The 17,181-nt window shown below is 40.9% G+C and overlaps 2 protein-coding genes across 2 annotated transcripts; both read left to right on the top strand.

Moving 5' to 3' along the window:
* Positions 1 to 334: 334 nt before the first annotated feature.
* LOC146652972 (heparan sulfate glucosamine 3-O-sulfotransferase 5) lies at positions 335 to 2,623 on the top strand. Its single transcript, XM_085382042.1, has 2 exons — positions 335 to 482; positions 1,564 to 2,623. Exons 1-2 carry the CDS (start codon positions 376 to 378, stop codon positions 2,492 to 2,494), a joined length of 1,038 nt encoding a protein of 345 aa, XP_085238168.1. The 5' UTR covers positions 335 to 375; the 3' UTR covers positions 2,495 to 2,623.
* A 3,383-nt stretch (positions 2,624 to 6,006) lies between these two features.
* LOC146652971 (histone deacetylase 2) lies at positions 6,007 to 16,697 on the top strand. Its single transcript, XM_085381869.1, has 14 exons — positions 6,007 to 6,188; positions 7,710 to 7,822; positions 7,916 to 8,033; positions 8,206 to 8,280; positions 9,369 to 9,507; positions 9,649 to 9,790; positions 10,042 to 10,134; positions 11,752 to 11,860; positions 11,971 to 12,111; positions 13,391 to 13,499; positions 14,373 to 14,503; positions 15,563 to 15,718; positions 15,825 to 15,882; positions 16,329 to 16,697. Exons 1-14 carry the CDS (start codon positions 6,134 to 6,136, stop codon positions 16,357 to 16,359), a joined length of 1,470 nt encoding a protein of 489 aa, XP_085237995.1. The 5' UTR covers positions 6,007 to 6,133; the 3' UTR covers positions 16,360 to 16,697.
* The last annotated feature ends 484 nt before the right edge of the window (positions 16,698 to 17,181 follow it).

Genomic DNA, 17,181 nt, shown 5'->3' with positions numbered 1-17,181 from the left:
CGTTCTCAAGAAGTATCGATTCATTCTTGTGCATACAGAATTGTTCATTTGGAATGCTGAAGCCAATTTTTTAAAACCGTAGCAGTAACTGATCTTTCTCAGCATGCCAGTGTATTCCATTAAATCAGATTCTCAGCTTGTCTGAAATAAATAAATAAATAAATAAATGTAACAAAGTGGTGGTTGGGCAAGCGTTTCCTTTAATGGCAATGCAGCACTTTTCAGCCTTATGTGAGCGCGGCTTAATCACTTGTAAGACTTGAGTGAGTGTGTGTTAATAAACATTAGGCTGTCTCTCTTCCCTCGGTGATTAGTAGTTTATGTGCTTGGCTCTCTGCAGGCTGAAGTCACAGTCCTGAAGATTGATGGAGGGCCATGCTATTCAAACAGCAGGCATTGCTGAGACAGAAGCTCTTCGTTTTGGGCAGCCTTGCTATCGGAAGTGTCCTCTATCTCGTGGCCAGGGTTGGGACTTTGGATAGGTAAGTCATGGCGGGTATATTTTAAAACATACATTGCCTTAATTTAAAGCAACTTGCATTACAAACTTTAGTGTCCTATACTTTTTAAACCAATCACAGTGTATTCCAGAAACATTTCTGTACTTTATAAAATCTTGAAGTATTTATGCATTCATAGACATGCAACTTGGCAATGTGTAGCTTTGACAGGTACACATTTAAATCATTTTTTATCCTAAAATGGAGGTTGTGAAGTTCTCCTGACTGAGGCAGATTTTCTGCTTTAGATTAAATGAGAGAAATTCTTCAGTATTTTCATTTCTTGAGGTGAAATTTTTACAGTATTTAGTGCCATCAGTTATTCTAAAAACAAACAAGTCATATATCTGGTATATGCACTGCTGTAGTCATCTTTATTGACAAAGATGTGGTGCTCGCAATTTTGCATGTTGAAAAGGTGGTGTGGTGTGAGGACTTGGGTATGCATAAGAGAAATGGCATTCCAAAGAAATGAATACCATAGTTGATGAGGAACTAACCGTGAACCAGTTGAGGGATCTGTTAGACACAGACTGTATGTAAAATATGAATGCAGCGTTCAAGTCTAAAAAGTGGAGACAGTTCCTTAAACCTGCATAATGGCCAGCAGGGGGCAGCAGCTTTGGCAGTTTATGGCTGTTTGTGGTTACTACTCAGTGACTCACTATACTTCCTTGTTTTAAAAAAAGGGTTTTGGTGACAGTGAGAATATTCAGTTCAATACCCCAGAAACAGGACAAACCAGTGGGTGACTTTATGCTTGCTGTGTCCTTGGTGCTAGGACGAGTCTGCTGTGGTGGCGCAACTCACAGTACTTTAAACATCTGCTGCAAAAGCCTTAGTCTTAACATACCGCAGGCTTTTCAGAGGTCTCAGAAGGTCATAGATGTTTCAGGATGTTTCTTTGCATTAGCTTCAGAGAATTGTTCCATTAATAATAAGTTTTACATTCAAGTAGCTTATTTAGTTAAGATTGAAGTGATAAATGTATTCTATGAGCGATAAAATTCCTTATAGAATGAGATACAAAATAAGATAGATGCGTTCTTTTCCTGTGTTTCAGGCTACAGCCCATTTGCCCAGTTGACAGCAGACTGTCCGCCCCTGAACCAGAGCAAATTCCTCTCCGCACTCTGCAGTTTAAGCGTGGCCTCCTACATGAAATCCGTAAGGGCAATGCCACCAAAGAGCAAATTCGCCTGCACAACCTGGTCCAACAACTGCCTCAGGCCATTATCATCGGGGTGCGTAAAGGTGGCACCCGTGCCCTGCTGGAAATGCTCAACCTGCATCCAGCAGTTGTCAAGGCTTCACAAGAGATCCACTTCTTTGACAATGACCAAAATTACGCTCGTGGCATCGACTGGTACAGGGGGAAAATGCCCTTCTCCTTCCCTCATCAGATCACCATTGAAAAGAGCCCCGCTTACTTCATCACAGAGGAAGTCCCTGAACGGATATTCAAGATGAACTCTTCCATCAAGCTGCTGATCATCGTGCGCGAGCCTACCACCAGAGCTGTGTCGGACTATACCCAAGTGCTGGAGGGCAAGGAGCGCAAAAACAAGACCTACCACAAGTTTGAGAAGCTGGTCATTGACACCAACACCTGCGAGGTGAACACGAAATACAAAGCAGTCCGGACCAGCATCTACACCAAACATTTGGAGCGTTGGTTGAAGTACTTTCCCGTGGAGCAGTTTCACATTGTGGATGGGGATCGCCTTATTACAGACCCGCTGCCAGAGCTGCAGCTTGTTGAGCGCTTCCTTAACCTCCCCTCCAGGATCAGCCAGTATAACCTGTACTTCAATGCCACCAGGGGATTTTATTGTCTGCGATTTAACATTGTCTTTAACAAGTGCCTGGCAGGCAGCAAGGGCCGCACCCATCCGGAGGTGGACCCATCAGTAGTGACTAAACTGCAAAAATTCTTTCATCCCTTCAATCAGAAGTTTTACCAGATCACTGGTAGGACATTCAACTGGCCATGATGAGCTCAAACTCCTCTGATGAGATTCTTTGAATTGGGGTTTATTTAAAAATGCCAAATTCTGAGACCTCGAAAGACATTAATAGCACTTTGATGGCATTTAATACCAGGATGACAGTGTGACCAAATATAAAAGGAACTTGATGTAAATTTCTTTTCAAATGTGTGAAAGAAAAAAGAACAAAATAGTTTCATGGTTTGACTAAAAGCTGCAGTTCAAAGCATTTGATCTTGCAAATGAACTCACTTGTCTGTCAATGTTTTCCCCATGTAGAGAAAAAAACAGTGCTGAGCTGTGTGATTAACTAAAGAGATTATTTTTAAGAGATTATCAAACACTGACATTCGTGCTGTTAAGATAAGCTATAAGTGTGATGCTTTTTTTCATGAAAAAACACCTTCAAAACCGAACAGAAAAAGTTCATCATTCCTTATCGTGGTGTTTACCTGGCCAAAACTGCATGTAAAATCCAGTTGCCAGTATAACACAGTAGACTTTTGTGTTTGCTCATTGTGTTTTATTTAACGCCTGCTGTGATCAGTCCTTTAGAACAGCGGTCCCCAACCTTTTTTGCGCCACGGACCGGTTTATGCCCGACAATATTTTCACGGACCGGCCTTTAAGGTGTCGCAGATAAATACAACAAAATAAAACTAGTACCGGTACCGAAAAAAAGAAGATTTATTCATAACACACGTGAAAAGACCCAGGAAAACCGAGTTAATGATAAAAACGATAACAAAATAATGCTGAAAACCGATAAAAACCCTGAAAACCATACATTTCACACCTGAGCCTCAACACTCGCGGTCCAGTACCAAATGACTCACGGACCGGTACCGGTCTGAGGCCCGGGGGTTGGGGACCGCTGCTTTAGAAGGTGGCCTCCTTTAGTTTTTAACATAATACCTAGTCTGTAGAACAGATTGGCTTATCAGAATAGTTATAAGTGTTGCAAGCTTGGCTGTCACCATGTCCAAAACCTTTAAAGCATTTAAGACTTGAGCTTGTGTTTATAAATGTAAGTATACTGTTCTTTTCCCCTACTGCTTTCTCATTGGGTTACCAACACTTAGTGAAGAAAAGAAGGTGTCCTCTGATGACTCATGTCAAACCAGCTGTTTGTTCTATGCTGATTTTTTTTAAAAAAGGAAATCTGTTCTGTGCAAATATTCATTCTGTATCAAAAGTGTGTTGTTAAATTAATAGAATGTGTAAACATTTGTGAGAGGATTTCATGTGTATTGGTGTATTTTAATATTCTTTTTGAGGGTAGTAGATCAGAAATAACTGACTTGCAGACTTACACCGTGGTTGTAATTCTGAGTGGTGGAAAGAAAGAAACTTAGTGGGGTACAAACCAAAACCACCATCGGTGTCTCCCTGAAGAAATGTTGATGAGATGAGATGAGATGAGATGAGATGAGATGGCCTTTATTTGTCAGTTGAAGGTCTTTTGCCCACAACCGAGATGACAGACCTTGCCGACCGTATACAATACAAACATCACATTGGGGAGACAGGCCAGGTAGCAAGCAAAAAATGTGCAACACAAAAGGATAATGCAGGAATGCACAGGTATCAACACACCATAACACAATAAACACAAACAAGCAACATGGGAAATGTTCTATTGATTCATGTTTCTGGACACAAACGTCCCTACATTATTTTCATATCCCTGAATGTAATGTTTAATCTTGCTTTCATCAATATTTTTTAAAGCAAATAAGTCTGCATTTGGAAAATGGAAGGGCAGTGGAGCAAAGAATTTACACACACACCCAAGTTTAAGTCATATATATCAGAGATTTCTACATTAGCATCAATTCTTCAAAAATTCATTCGGTTACGTTAAGGCACTAAAAACGACAAAGACTAGGTCTAGACACTACAGTTGCTACAGTACAGACTTTGAGTTTCATTAACGTCTGATTTGGTTCCAAAACAAAATAACCCTGTCTTTAGAATAACTTAGCATGAAAACAGGATTCAGAAACAGCTAACCCAGTTCTGTCCAAAGTTCACAATATGGCTACATTAAGGGGCATGAATAGAATAAGAGACTACCAAAATAGTTTTTGGTAAAAAATGTTTCATCATCATTTACAGTTTGCCTTGTACCTGAGCAATACTGTACAGGATTACTGCTGCACAAAGAATCTGGAACCACTCTCAAGCTATGAGAGGATTCTGTCTGCCATGATTTTCTTTAAGTGGACATTTCCCCAACTTTCACTATATACATATATAATGTTCAGACATCAGATTTGTTAAAATGTGGTCTGGTTCTCAAAAGTCTTCCACTCAGATATAGCTCCATAACAACACTATAACTGTGGAAAAACCGAAGAACTGATTAGTACTCATGTACAACCTGATAAGTTAACAGCTCCAGCTCTGTCCATGTGCAAATCTGTACTGGCTTTTTTTGGTATTACCCTCTTAAAATTCCTTTAAAGCTCAGCATAAAATCAGGGCATTGCCCAAAAATGACTCTCGGGGTAAATATAAATATCAAACCAGGTGAAAACTGACGAAAAACAAAAACAATTAAACAACCCTCCTATTGTTTAATTCCCAAACTATGAAATTGCTCTCGACAGGGCGTCAGCGATGACATTTTCCGTCCCTTTCTTATGTTTGATTTGCAGGTTGAAATCTTGCAAAAGAAGGGACCAACGCATAAGTCTCTGATTTGAGTTTTGCATCTGGGAGAGAAACACCAATGGATTGTGGTCAGTGAACACTTGAACAGGGATAGAGCTGGATCCGATATACACCTCGAAATGCTGCAGGGCTAACAACAAGGCAAGGGCTTCCTTTTCAATAGTGCTGTAGTTAATCTGATGTTTGTTGAATTTTTTGGAAAAATAACAAATTGGGCGATCCACGCCGCGATGGTCTTCCTGCATAAGGACAGCTCCTGCACCAGCCGCACTAGCGTCAACCTCGAGCTTGAAAGGGGACATGAAATTTGGTGCCGTAAGAACAGGGGAACTGCACAGTAATGCTTTCGCAGACTCGAAAGCAGTCTGACAAACAGGCGTCCACACAAAAGGCTTCACCGGACTGATCAAATCGGTGAGAGGAACGACAACAGTGGCAAAGTTCTTACAAAAACCTCTGTAATAACCACACATTCCTAGAAATCGGCGCAGCGCCCTTCTCGTTTGTGGGACTGGAAACTCAACGATCGCCTGTATTTTCGCAGTCACCGCCAGTACCTGTCCCTGACAGGTGGGTCAGGGACAGGTTTGTTGGGCAATACTTCAGGTAATGGAGTTAACAAATCCATATTTGTTACAGCCATAAATGTATCTAATTCTATTGCATGGTAGTAAGAAATGAAAGAATGTAACGGATAAAGCAGTGGAACTGAATTTTATGAAGCGCGTTTTTACCATGTTTCACACATCCTTATGAGTCCACTTTTCCCATCCTCTGGGTTGAATGGGACTCCTCGCGGTGGGGTAAGTGGCCTACCGAAGTTGTCTAACCCGCCCCTCCCCGCCGAAGTTGCGCCTCCCATTCAGCGACTTTCCGCCGTGTGTAATTATGTGTTGATGCCGTCTATCCCATCTTCTGTCTGCTGAAGCAAATTCAAACCAACTTTTTATTTCTAGAGGCACTTTTAAAATGGCTTACACGACCGCAGGCGGGACCAAGAAGAAGGTCTGCTACTACTACGACGGTATGGGACATCCTGAGCGTGTGAATGGGCAGCCCAAACTGAGCCATCTGGCAGGCTAACGCTAGCCAGCTAGTCAGTGTAGCTGCTGGTGAATGTATACTGTTTAACACTAGCAAGCTAACGAGTAGGCGCTAATGACCATCGTTTGAAAGGTATCCGCGGTGCAAAGAGAGTATTCGTGTGTTTACTATTATGAGTAAAAGTAAAAAAAAAAATCACCTTACTTCAACCGAGTCAGAGAAAAGAGGAGGGCTTCGGTTAAATTAATGTTGAGAATTTGCGACACAAGCACTCATTGTCACGATTGTATAACTTATAGTTGCAGACGTAGATCGGGCTTTGTGCACCGCGTTACCTCTGTTAAATCAAAAATGATTAGGAACTGATGAGTCGTCGTCAGAGTTACATTCGTAAAAATAATGAAGCAAAATGTGCCACTGTTACACAATTAAGTGCTCAGGCCTTATTGGAGCGTATCACCGTGTTGTCTAACATCACTCTCTCTCATAAGAGAAACCCCTTATTTGTATTCCTCATGTACAAGGAACATAGTTACAGTATCTTGTCAGAATTTTGAAGAGACTTGCAGTAAAAACTAACTTTGTTCACATATAGCCCTGCATTCAGTTTACATGTACTAGAACTAGAACCGTGCATTCAGTTTTCATCTGAATATTTAACAGTCAAATGCTGTGTTATTGTTGTTTTTACGTTGCTTTTTATTTCTCACTAAACACAACAACCCAGTATTTTTTTTTCTCTTTTCTACTTTGCGTGCTATTTCTCTGTTCAACCTGAAGTTGCATTTGTTCTTGCGCCCATGTCCTGGGAAGGTGGCTACAGCCCCATGAACTTTATACCTTTTAATAATATTGGCAACTGAGATCAGCAGTACATTCATAGTCTGAAGGAGGTGTAGTGAGCTATTGTAGGATAACTGCATGTGCAGGTAAAATTGAAGTAAACATCACTGTTTGACCTGCACAATCTTGTGATCTACTTCTTGGTGGTAAGCATCCATAGTTTTTCAGTTACATTAAAAATGCTTGAATTATACGTATGGTATTACACCGTGAATGATGTTGCTGTTGTTCCCCGCTGTTGTTGTGTTAAGAAAAACTCGGTTTTCCCTTTGCTTTTCTGTTATTTGCTGTTCTAGCATTATGTTTGTGTCATGCTAGTTGCTAACTTAGCAGCCACAGAATACCTCAAAGATGTAAAACAGTTAATACCTTAACATATGGGGGTTTCATTTGGTCTTTTTGTTTGTGGTCAGGATTAGAGCAGGAACAGCCAAGAATTAAGAAGGGGGGGAGAAACACAGTACACAATTGGCAGGTTGTCAATTTTGATGAAAAGTACAAAATGTGCTGTTTTTATAGAATGTGTAAATAAGTGTAAAATCTCTTTTGTTGCTCAGACAGAACCTGAAAAGCATCCATTTTTATTTTCATTCGCAGCTTAAATTAATAATTATTATCGGATGGAAATGTGTTTATCTTGTTCCTTTTGTCTTTGCAGGTGACATAGGAAATTATTACTATGGACAGGGGCACCCCATGAAACCACATCGTATCCGGATGACCCACAACTTACTTCTGAACTATGGACTGTACAGGAAGATGGAGGTCTATGTATGTTTTCCAAGCATGTGACACTAAGCATACCATAGGTTCTGGCCTTCCTTGTTGTAGTTTCCAACCAGCTTGGAATGTCTTGTGTTTCAGAGGCCACACAAAGCCACTGCAGACGAGATGACAAAATATCACAGTGATGACTACATCAAGTTCCTCCGATCCATACGACCAGACAACATGTCAGAGTTCAGCAAACAGATGCAGAGGTGTAAGTCATTGTGTCCTCTTTGGGACATTACAGAATTTTGTGTACTATTCCAAGTACGAAATACAAGGAGCTCCTCTGCCCTTCTGTTTCCATTCATACTGCTCAAACAAAATTTTGAACACCTTCCTATTTTTTGGTTTCCTATTTATTTATGTATTTATTTACTCTGCAGTCAATGTTGGGGAGGACTGTCCAGTATTCGATGGCTTGTTTGAGTTCTGCCAACTGTCTGCTGGTGGTTCGGCTGGTAAGTCGTGCTAATGATGAATCAGATGTTGCTAAGCGGTCATATAAAAGGTCTTGATAAGTCAGTTGAGTCAAGCAATCTGAATATTTATGTTAAAGATATACTGTGACACAGTTTTATTCATTCTGTTGCAACTCTGGAGGTGATAAATAGTCTGTAGTAGGGTTGTCAAAAAATAGATACTCAGATCCTAACTGACGATTGGATTAGTTACTCATTTATAGCAGTATCAGTACCCACAGTACTGTCTTTGCATCTGCTAGTTGACACACTACTTCCCATAGAACCACAGCAGACAAGCAGGAACATGCACCACGTGATGACATTCACAACACTCACAATATTTTGTGTGGAACATCAGGAAGTCATTGAGCTCCTGTTTCAGCAACATTAGACCTATCTGTAACATTAATAGACACTGCCAATTTAACAGAATAACACAATTATTTGTATCTAAAAAGTCTTGTGGTTCTCAGTCATTTCTACATTGTCTTTGGAAGGATAATATTCCTAAAGACATGACTGTCTTTGGAATAAGAGGTCAGGATTGAATTCCCTACAAAAATGAATCCTTATCTTGTGTACCTTTGTGAACCACCTTTGTAATCCTGAGGATTTGGTGGGACTCCTGAAGTTCTCTCACTAAACCCCAAATCCTGCTTTGTGGTACAAGTTACAAGCACTGTGTTTGTTGACAAGTCATCAACCAGAGTAGAATGAAACATGATCTGTATAGTTAGCACCAACCATCTTTATAAATAGTCCTCTATAAAAGAACAGACAGAAAGCTGTAATTGCTCATGTAGGACCTCATTACTGTCAGTCAAATCCTTGAGAAACAAAGTCAGTGCAGTGGTCATTAGACTGAGGCAGCAAATTCTTTTTATTGTCACCTGTTCCCGGAGAGCACAGTTACAGGAACAAGTTCTTGGCTTTCAGTTGTCCAGCTGTTTCAGTGCCAGCCTTGATTAAACATTTTTCCGGTTATGACAACAAAGTTAGACTAAGTGACTTATTGATTAACTCATCAGATATATATCAGTTTCTTTACAAACTGCATAATCAAACATGTTTCCTGTTGTGTACAGCTGGCTCAGTGAAGCTGAACCGACAGCAGACAGACATTGCAGTGAATTGGGCAGGAGGACTCCACCATGCAAAGAAATCGGAGGCCTCAGGGTTCTGTTACGTCAATGACATTGTGCTGGCCATCCTGGAGCTGCTCAAGTGAGAATATTTCCCGCTTTGTTTCCCATCTACATATAAAAATTCATTAAATGAAAGCAGGTGAAAGACCCATTTCTCACAGCATTGTTTCTATGCAGTGTTTGTACTCATCCGAGCTCTGTCTGTGGCCCTTTTTACCAGGTACCACCAGAGGGTGCTGTACATCGACATAGACATCCACCATGGAGATGGAGTGGAGGAGGCCTTCTACACAACAGACAGAGTTATGACTGTGTCCTTCCATAAATATGGGGAGTACTTCCCTGGAACTGGTGACCTTCGGGTGAGCCTTACACTCTTCCTTCAGCTGGTTACTAAGAAGTCATAATTTCTTAATTGAAAACAGCAAAATCTGTATGATGATATCATAGGATAGTTTTGCATTTGTGTGAGTATTTATTTTTTGTTTTTGTTCATGGAAAGATATAAGGGCTTTGTTAATTTGGTGCAGCTAACACATGCATTTGCACACTGCTGAGGAGTCTATACTTGGAGATTATTCAGTATGCACTTTTTTGTCTTTTTTACCTTTAGGATATTGGAGCTGGAAAAGGCAAATATTACGCTGTCAACTTCCCACTGCGGGATGGCATAGATGACGAGTCATATGAGCAAATCTTCAAGCCTGTGAGTTCCACAAATGCTTGTTTTGCACTGCAAATATAACTGACCCTTTAAAAGTCACAGCACTTCGTTTTTTCGCTCTTCCCAAATGAACTGATCCAGAAGGAAATGATTAAATAGTAATATATATATAATTTAGGGATGTCCGCAACTAGTTGCCCAGCTGACTACTCGTCACTGTCGTCACTAGTCAGTACCAGACTTGCTAGTCTAATTGTTATACTTGTTAAAATTTTAATTGATGCCCAATGCTGCCATCTGCCACCAGGTGGCAGCATTGGGCAATCTGCTGTTGCGTTTCCCAACAGCAGATTGTTGTTGGGAAACGCCATGAATCTATCAATCTAGACCAGTGTTAGGCAAGGTCCAGGCCTCAAGTGCCGGTGTCCTACAGGTTTTAGATATCACCCTGGATCACACCTGAATCACACTACCAGGCCTCTAGAGAACTTCAAGACATTTTGAGGAGGTATTTTAGCCATTTAAATCAGCTGTGTTGGATCAAGGACACAACCAAAACCTGCAGTACACCGGCCTTTGAGGCCTGGAGTTGCCTACCCCTGATCTAGGCTAACGTTATTAGAATGAGATCGCGGATACAACTGGAGGAAATTAGCTTTCTCTGACAGGATGCAATAGGGTGATGAGTTAGATCATTTGGGACAACTTCAGAGTAGAGTCAACGCTCCTCCATATTGAAAGGAGATGGCTAAGGCTGTCGCCTCCAGGGTAAGGTGTTCCAACTGGGCGTTTATCTGGGACATGCTTGAGATATTACGTCTGGGAATGGCTAAACGTTTCCTGGATACGCTGGTGGAGGTGGTGAGAGGGAGGTCTGGGCTTCCCTGCTGCTTCCCCCACGACCCAACTTTAGATTGTCTTAGTTTTGTTTCCTAGTTTTAGACTAGTCGGGCAGTCTAAGTTTTTTTTCCCACGACTAGTCGACTAGGAAATTGATCACCAGGAACATCTCTAATATAATTAATAAATAAATATATTGCTGGGGGGAAAAAAACAACAGATAAAATATTGTATTTTCAAAGGCAAACCAATAGAGAATTACCATGTTGTCTTTTAGCTCACTGTTCTGATTTTAATTGTAGGGTTAGGGTTAGCTACAGCAGGCAATTCAAATCTAAAGTACTGTAGTCACATAGGAGACAGACAGCTACTCTTGTTTTTTTTTATTGATGCTTGCAGCTGGCACTCGGTAACATTTATAGGTGTAAGTATTTTCTATTCTTCTTTTCAGATGCACAATTTGTGTATCTAGTGTGAATCTATTGAAACAGCGTGCCAGCAGAAGCATTACAGTGCAATAGTAGTGACATGTTTTTATCCTGTGACACAGCGTAAGTCAAATATTAGCATAAAATTAGCTTAGGCAGTGTTTTCACAAGCATGTTGTTGCAAAATTCTGTGCTTTATCGGAAGATGTTGAAGCAGCCCCCTTCTTAGATACAAAATTTGTGTTGCATGGCTCTTGCTCTTAGATGCACACGGGCTTGTGTCGTCATTATGTTTAACAGAAATTATAGTGCTTCCTTACGTCTAAAGAATTAGAGATAAATATAAAGGTGTTGACAAGGAGTCACAGATTTTTCTACTTTGATTGTGTAGGTGATGGCTAAGGTGATGGAGATGTACCAGCCCAGTGCTGTGGTTCTTCAGTGTGGTGCAGACTCTCTCTCAGGAGACCGCCTTGGCTGCTTTAACCTCACCATCCGAGGTAAACATACACAGTACAGTAATGCTGAATGGTGTAATAAAGTGATGTCACAAACCATACTGAATGTCTTGCATTTTGTGTGTTTTTCCTGGGTTTTTTAATCCTAAAAGGGCATGCCAAATGTGTGGAATACATCAAGTCCTTCAACCTGCCACTGCTCATGCTGGGTGGAGGAGGATACACCATTCGAAATGTGGCCCGATGCTGGACCTATGAGACAGCTGTGGCTCTGGACACTGACATCCCTGACGGTTAGTCACTTTTTCCATGTCAGTGAATGACTATAGTTAAAATTGTCTTGGATTTCTTTGCTTTCTTTGTTATACAAGAAAGAAGAAAAAAGCTAAGTGGCAATCTGGTTTACCGAACCGGCACTTAATAGGTGTCCTACATTAATAAAAAGAGCGATTCGTTTAACTCGCCACATCATTGAGGTGACCAGGGTTGTTCTTTGTCACTGACTCTTTTCATAGCTTCAATGAACACAATTTCTAGGTGCAGCCCAGAGTTAGAGGTGGTCTCAGAATAACCTCTCTGCTTTTTGCAGACGATGTGGTTTTGTTCATTTCATCAAGCTATGACCTCCAGCTTGCACTTGGGTGGTTTGCAACTGAGTTTGAAGTTAGTTGAGATGAGAACGAGCACCTCGAAGTCTGACTCCATGTTTCTCAGGCGGAATTGAATTGAAAATTGAACTGATGGTTGGACAGATCCAAGATGGTTAACACACACATACAGTCCATATGGTTAACTTAAATTTGGGTGCTATTTATTTAGGGCAGCAGTGCTTTATAGCCTTGTTGAGTAGTTGTGCACACCACTTAACTGATATATTATCTAATTATTACTTAAAGTAGAGCCTGCTGAGGCTGAAATAATCTGGGTGTATAAAGACCTCTATAGCCTTCTCTTGATCTCTGTGTGAAGTTAGAGACCCCAGACTACATTAGCAGTTACTAGCTTCTTAAGAATTGGTGACAGAGGAGTGTACTATGCTTGCCATAGACAAGCTTGACTCAACAAAGCCTAAAAAACAAAATAAATATCACTGCAGGACCATATGTATATTCTTTTTAAATTTTGCAGGTATAGATCAAATAAGTGGAGCATGTCAAACAGTGATGCTGGTCATTTAAAGTTTAATGTGTGTGTCTGTAGCCTGCAGTGTGAGGCTTGTTTGAGGTGATGGAGTTTTTAGTTAACTTCACCTTAGGGAAGGGCCAACCTGCTTCCTGCCTTTGCTCACAAGGAGCTGAGTCAGCAGACTGTCAGATTTCCACATAAAGAGGGGGGATGTAATTAGAGCGTGGAATGGGACAGCAGTTCTCTTAACGGGATTTCAACACATTAACTTACCTCCCTACACATTTCTCTTCATCTTGCCCTCACTCATGATCAGTGTAGGTTATAAAGTTTCAATAAATCTTAACAGGTGTGGTGGAACCCCTTTTTCTTTTAACGTGATTCCTCATTTGACAGATTTTCTCCAGCAGTTTTTTTTTTCTCATCTCAACGATATTTCTGTTGTAGAACTGCCATACAATGACTACTTTGAGTACTTCGGGCCTGACTTCAAGCTCCACATCAGCCCCTCCAACATGACCAACCAGAACTCACAGGAATATATGGACAAAATCAAGTATGTCAAATGTGAAACTATTTGTTTTCTTTCTAGAACTGCCAGAATTCCAAGCCTAGAACTGCTGGAGATTTGGAATAATTGTGGAAAAAGAATGTTATTGACAAGTTAAAAATACATTTTGGACAGTGTGGTATTAGTTTAATTAAAATACAGAAGGAATGAAAACAGATTGAACTTAGAAAGCTGACCTCACAGTTGGCTAACTAATAAATGAATTGTTGTATAAGTTAGATAGTCAATGTCCACAACTGGACCTGCAGCTTCTCCACTGTCCACGCTGCCCCACCTCAGTCCGTAGCCCTTCACCTCCTCTGCGCTGCTTCTCAGGCCTGAAACCCACCCTGAGAGCCATCCAGTTCGGTGGCTGTGCTCCAGATTTGACTCTTTATTTGCTCAGATTAGTTCTCCACCCTCTGGATTCTCTGCTCATTTCATTTCCCCTGCTTCTCCGTACAGCCAACAATCTGCCCAGTACTCCACACATTCAGACACGCTCTCCACACTCTGACGCCTCTGCCTGGCAAAACATCTATCACCGACCCATTCAGTTCTACAGTCATTATTCCCCTTATATATTAATCTGTCAGTCAACTCTAGTTAACTGTACTTATATCAGCCTTCATCTCAATTCAGCTTTTTCAGTTCTATTCTGTTCTATTTATCACTGAAACACAACAACATCGATTTGAAGTTCTTTAAGACCCACAATAACAGGCAGAAAACGTTGACTTGCTATGAGCAAGCAGCAGTGGAAAGGAAACAACTACCTTCACATTACAATGTCAAAATGTTGCTAGGCTAGAAAAGTGATGTACAACAATTGATTAATAAAGACATTGAAATGCAGATGATCAGTATGTGACTTTTCAGGCAGCGGCTGTTTGAGAACCTGCGGATGCTGCCTCATGCTCCAGGGGTTCAGATGCAAGCCATCCCAGGGGATGCTGTCCCAGACGACACAGTGGATGAGGACACAGAGGATCCTGACAAACGCTTATCCAGTAAGACCTTCATTCGTTTTCACAAAGCATCGGCTTCTATGGCGTACGTTGCATTTTTGGTTATAGCTTCTTTGGCAAGCCTCTTTCTGCTGTCGTCTACAATTATTTTCTAAGACAAGATGGGGGAACAGGCACAAAACAGAGAAATAAGAAAAGCCTTCTGAGACACTAAGTGGCAAAAAGGTGGAAAATAAGACAGAGGGGGATGTTATCAGTGCAGTTCTGCAGTATCTTCATTTCTGCATTGTACCACATTAGCCTTACGGTCCCATTACTCTGGCTCTCAACTTATGAAATGATCAAAAAATGTTTTGAATCAAAGGGTGAAGAACAGTATTGAGTGGGAACACTAAAATTGGAAAATGCCTGCAGTGTTTACCCAGACATGTTTGTAATTTAGACCAGGGGTCGGCAACCCTGGGCACTTGTGCCACAGCTGGCATGCGAAGGGTTAACTGATGGCACGACACGCAGTGAATTAATCTGAGAAGGTGTATTAAAAATAAATGGCCGGGCCACCGGTGTACATCGCAAATTAGCTCGCATAGACACATTAGTTGTGCTGCTTCTTAATGACGGTATCTTAGCTAACAACCCCAACTACCAGATTCAACTTTTAATTGCCTAAAAATCACTTAGCCTACCGGTGAGAAGGACGTTGCTAGCTGGCAGTTTTTTCAAGCAATGTTGAAATTTCCACATTCCGACACTTCAAATGCTTCAGGAGCTCAGCGCAGCATCAGCAACACGGAAATACACATAAATATAATACTGCACTATGCCAACATCTGCAAACAAAAATAGTTCTATAAATTAGTTCTATATAGTGTGTAACTGTTGATATAGAGCGTTATTAAATTTATTCCTAATGCAATGGTTGATATGGCACAGTGACTTCTGGGGAAATTTTAGATGGCACTCATCATCAGAAAGGTTGCCAACCCATGGGAGAAAGGACCCCAGGTTTGGAAAAAAGGAGCAGCAGTACTGCATATGCATTATTATGCTGTGTTACAACTCACTCACTCAAACTCACCAGAGTTTGGTCTTTGATTGCAGTCCGTGCTACAGATAAGAGAATAGCCTGTGACGAAGAGTTCTCAGACTCTGAGGATGAAGGGGAGGGAGGCAGGAGGAACACAGCCAATCACAAGAAAGGAGCCAAAAGGCCCAGAGTGGACGAGGACAAACAGGAAGGAGAGGAGAAGAAAGCTGGTTGGTTACTTTGATGCTTACTCGATTGTTGTTATTAACAGTGTAACAATGTGTAACGCTGATTGTGATTAAAAGGTTTCTTTCTTCCCCATTTTTCACACCTTAGATATAAAAGAAGAAGAGAAGACAAAAGACAGCAGTGCTGAGAAGACTGACTCAAAGAGGTGAATGTTTGAATTCATTCACACACTGAGTGTTCTCGCTCCTTTTTAAATGCAGTTACTGCATGCTTTTTCAAACTGAGTATGAGGTTGTGTTGTGCATGACAAGCAGAGCTTTTATATGCACAAATCTGATTAGGGCACAATACTTCAAAGATGTGGAGAGACTGTGGGATTGTTGTCATTTTTCATGAAGTTATTTTACTGTGACATCAAAACACAAAAGATGCTTCAGAAACTCAAGTGAAAGTCATATTGGGCAAACCAAAGCGCCAGTGCAGTCAGCTGTTGCTCTGATCCGGAGCTGTACCTTGTTCAACCCCTGGGCTACCACAGTATGTGCACACGTTAGTAGCCTGTTGTTCTAATGTTATATGTAGCCAGTACTTAACTCATCACTATAGCAACATTTCTGTTGTTTGAACTAATCGATTTTTCTTCCTCTGCAGTGTGAAAACTGAGCAGACCAGCAGTACCTAAAGTGTTCTTATCCAAAGATCTTAACTGGTGCTGTCGAGCCTCAAGGATCCTGCACTTCCCCAAAACACCATTAAGAAGCATTATATTTATTATGACTCTTTGTTTTCTACTTGTAAATTGTCTCTTTGTGTTGTGTGTCAGTGGTTATCCTGAATTCAGCCCTTGAATTTTCCAGATTTGGTGCTTATTAAACGATGTGAATCCAATGTGCTTAATCTTCTGAATCAGCTCTTTTGTCGTTAAACAAGAGTTTAAACCCTTACGTGAACCTGTAATGATTTTACAGCTGAATTTTGATATTTTGTGCTTGTTAATAAAAAAAATTTTATACTGTTGTCTTTGAGATTGTTGTTTCAGCTCATCATAGATTCATGTTCTGAACATGTTCAGCCACAAGAGGGCTTTCTAACCTGGGAAAAGGCATCACAGTACATGCAATTTATTTCCCAGACACAGGTGGAATGAAGGATTATTACTGGCATGCATATGTAATGCATAGCTTTCATACAGTGTTGCTGTGATGGAAGCCCACCTCAGGCAGTAACTAGGAGTAACTAGTGACCCAAACTTGTGAACTTGGTTATTTTCATTCAGCTTCTTCATTCATATAACAAGCTGAATGACAAGGAAGTATTGACCCCTTGTCAGTTTCCGGTCTATTATAAATATTTTGCTCATAGTTCTGAGAAGTGGTTTTCCGGAATAGTGAATTGCGTATCCTTTTTGCTGGACAACAGCCTGCAGTTGTTTGTTGTAGTTTTCAACGAGTCATGCGCATGTCTCCTGAGCAATCCCATTCTTTGACAAATCTCTCAGGCTTCT

Source organism: Rhamphochromis longiceps, linkage group LG15 (genome assembly GCF_057381845.1).
Source record: "Rhamphochromis longiceps isolate RC_006_pf linkage group LG15, R_longiceps_female_GT1.1, whole genome shotgun sequence".
Classification (NCBI taxonomy): Eukaryota; Metazoa; Chordata; class Actinopteri; order Cichliformes; family Cichlidae; genus Rhamphochromis; species Rhamphochromis longiceps.
The sequence above is the reverse complement of the archived record's forward strand: the minus strand, read 5'-3'. Positions and strand labels throughout refer to the sequence as shown.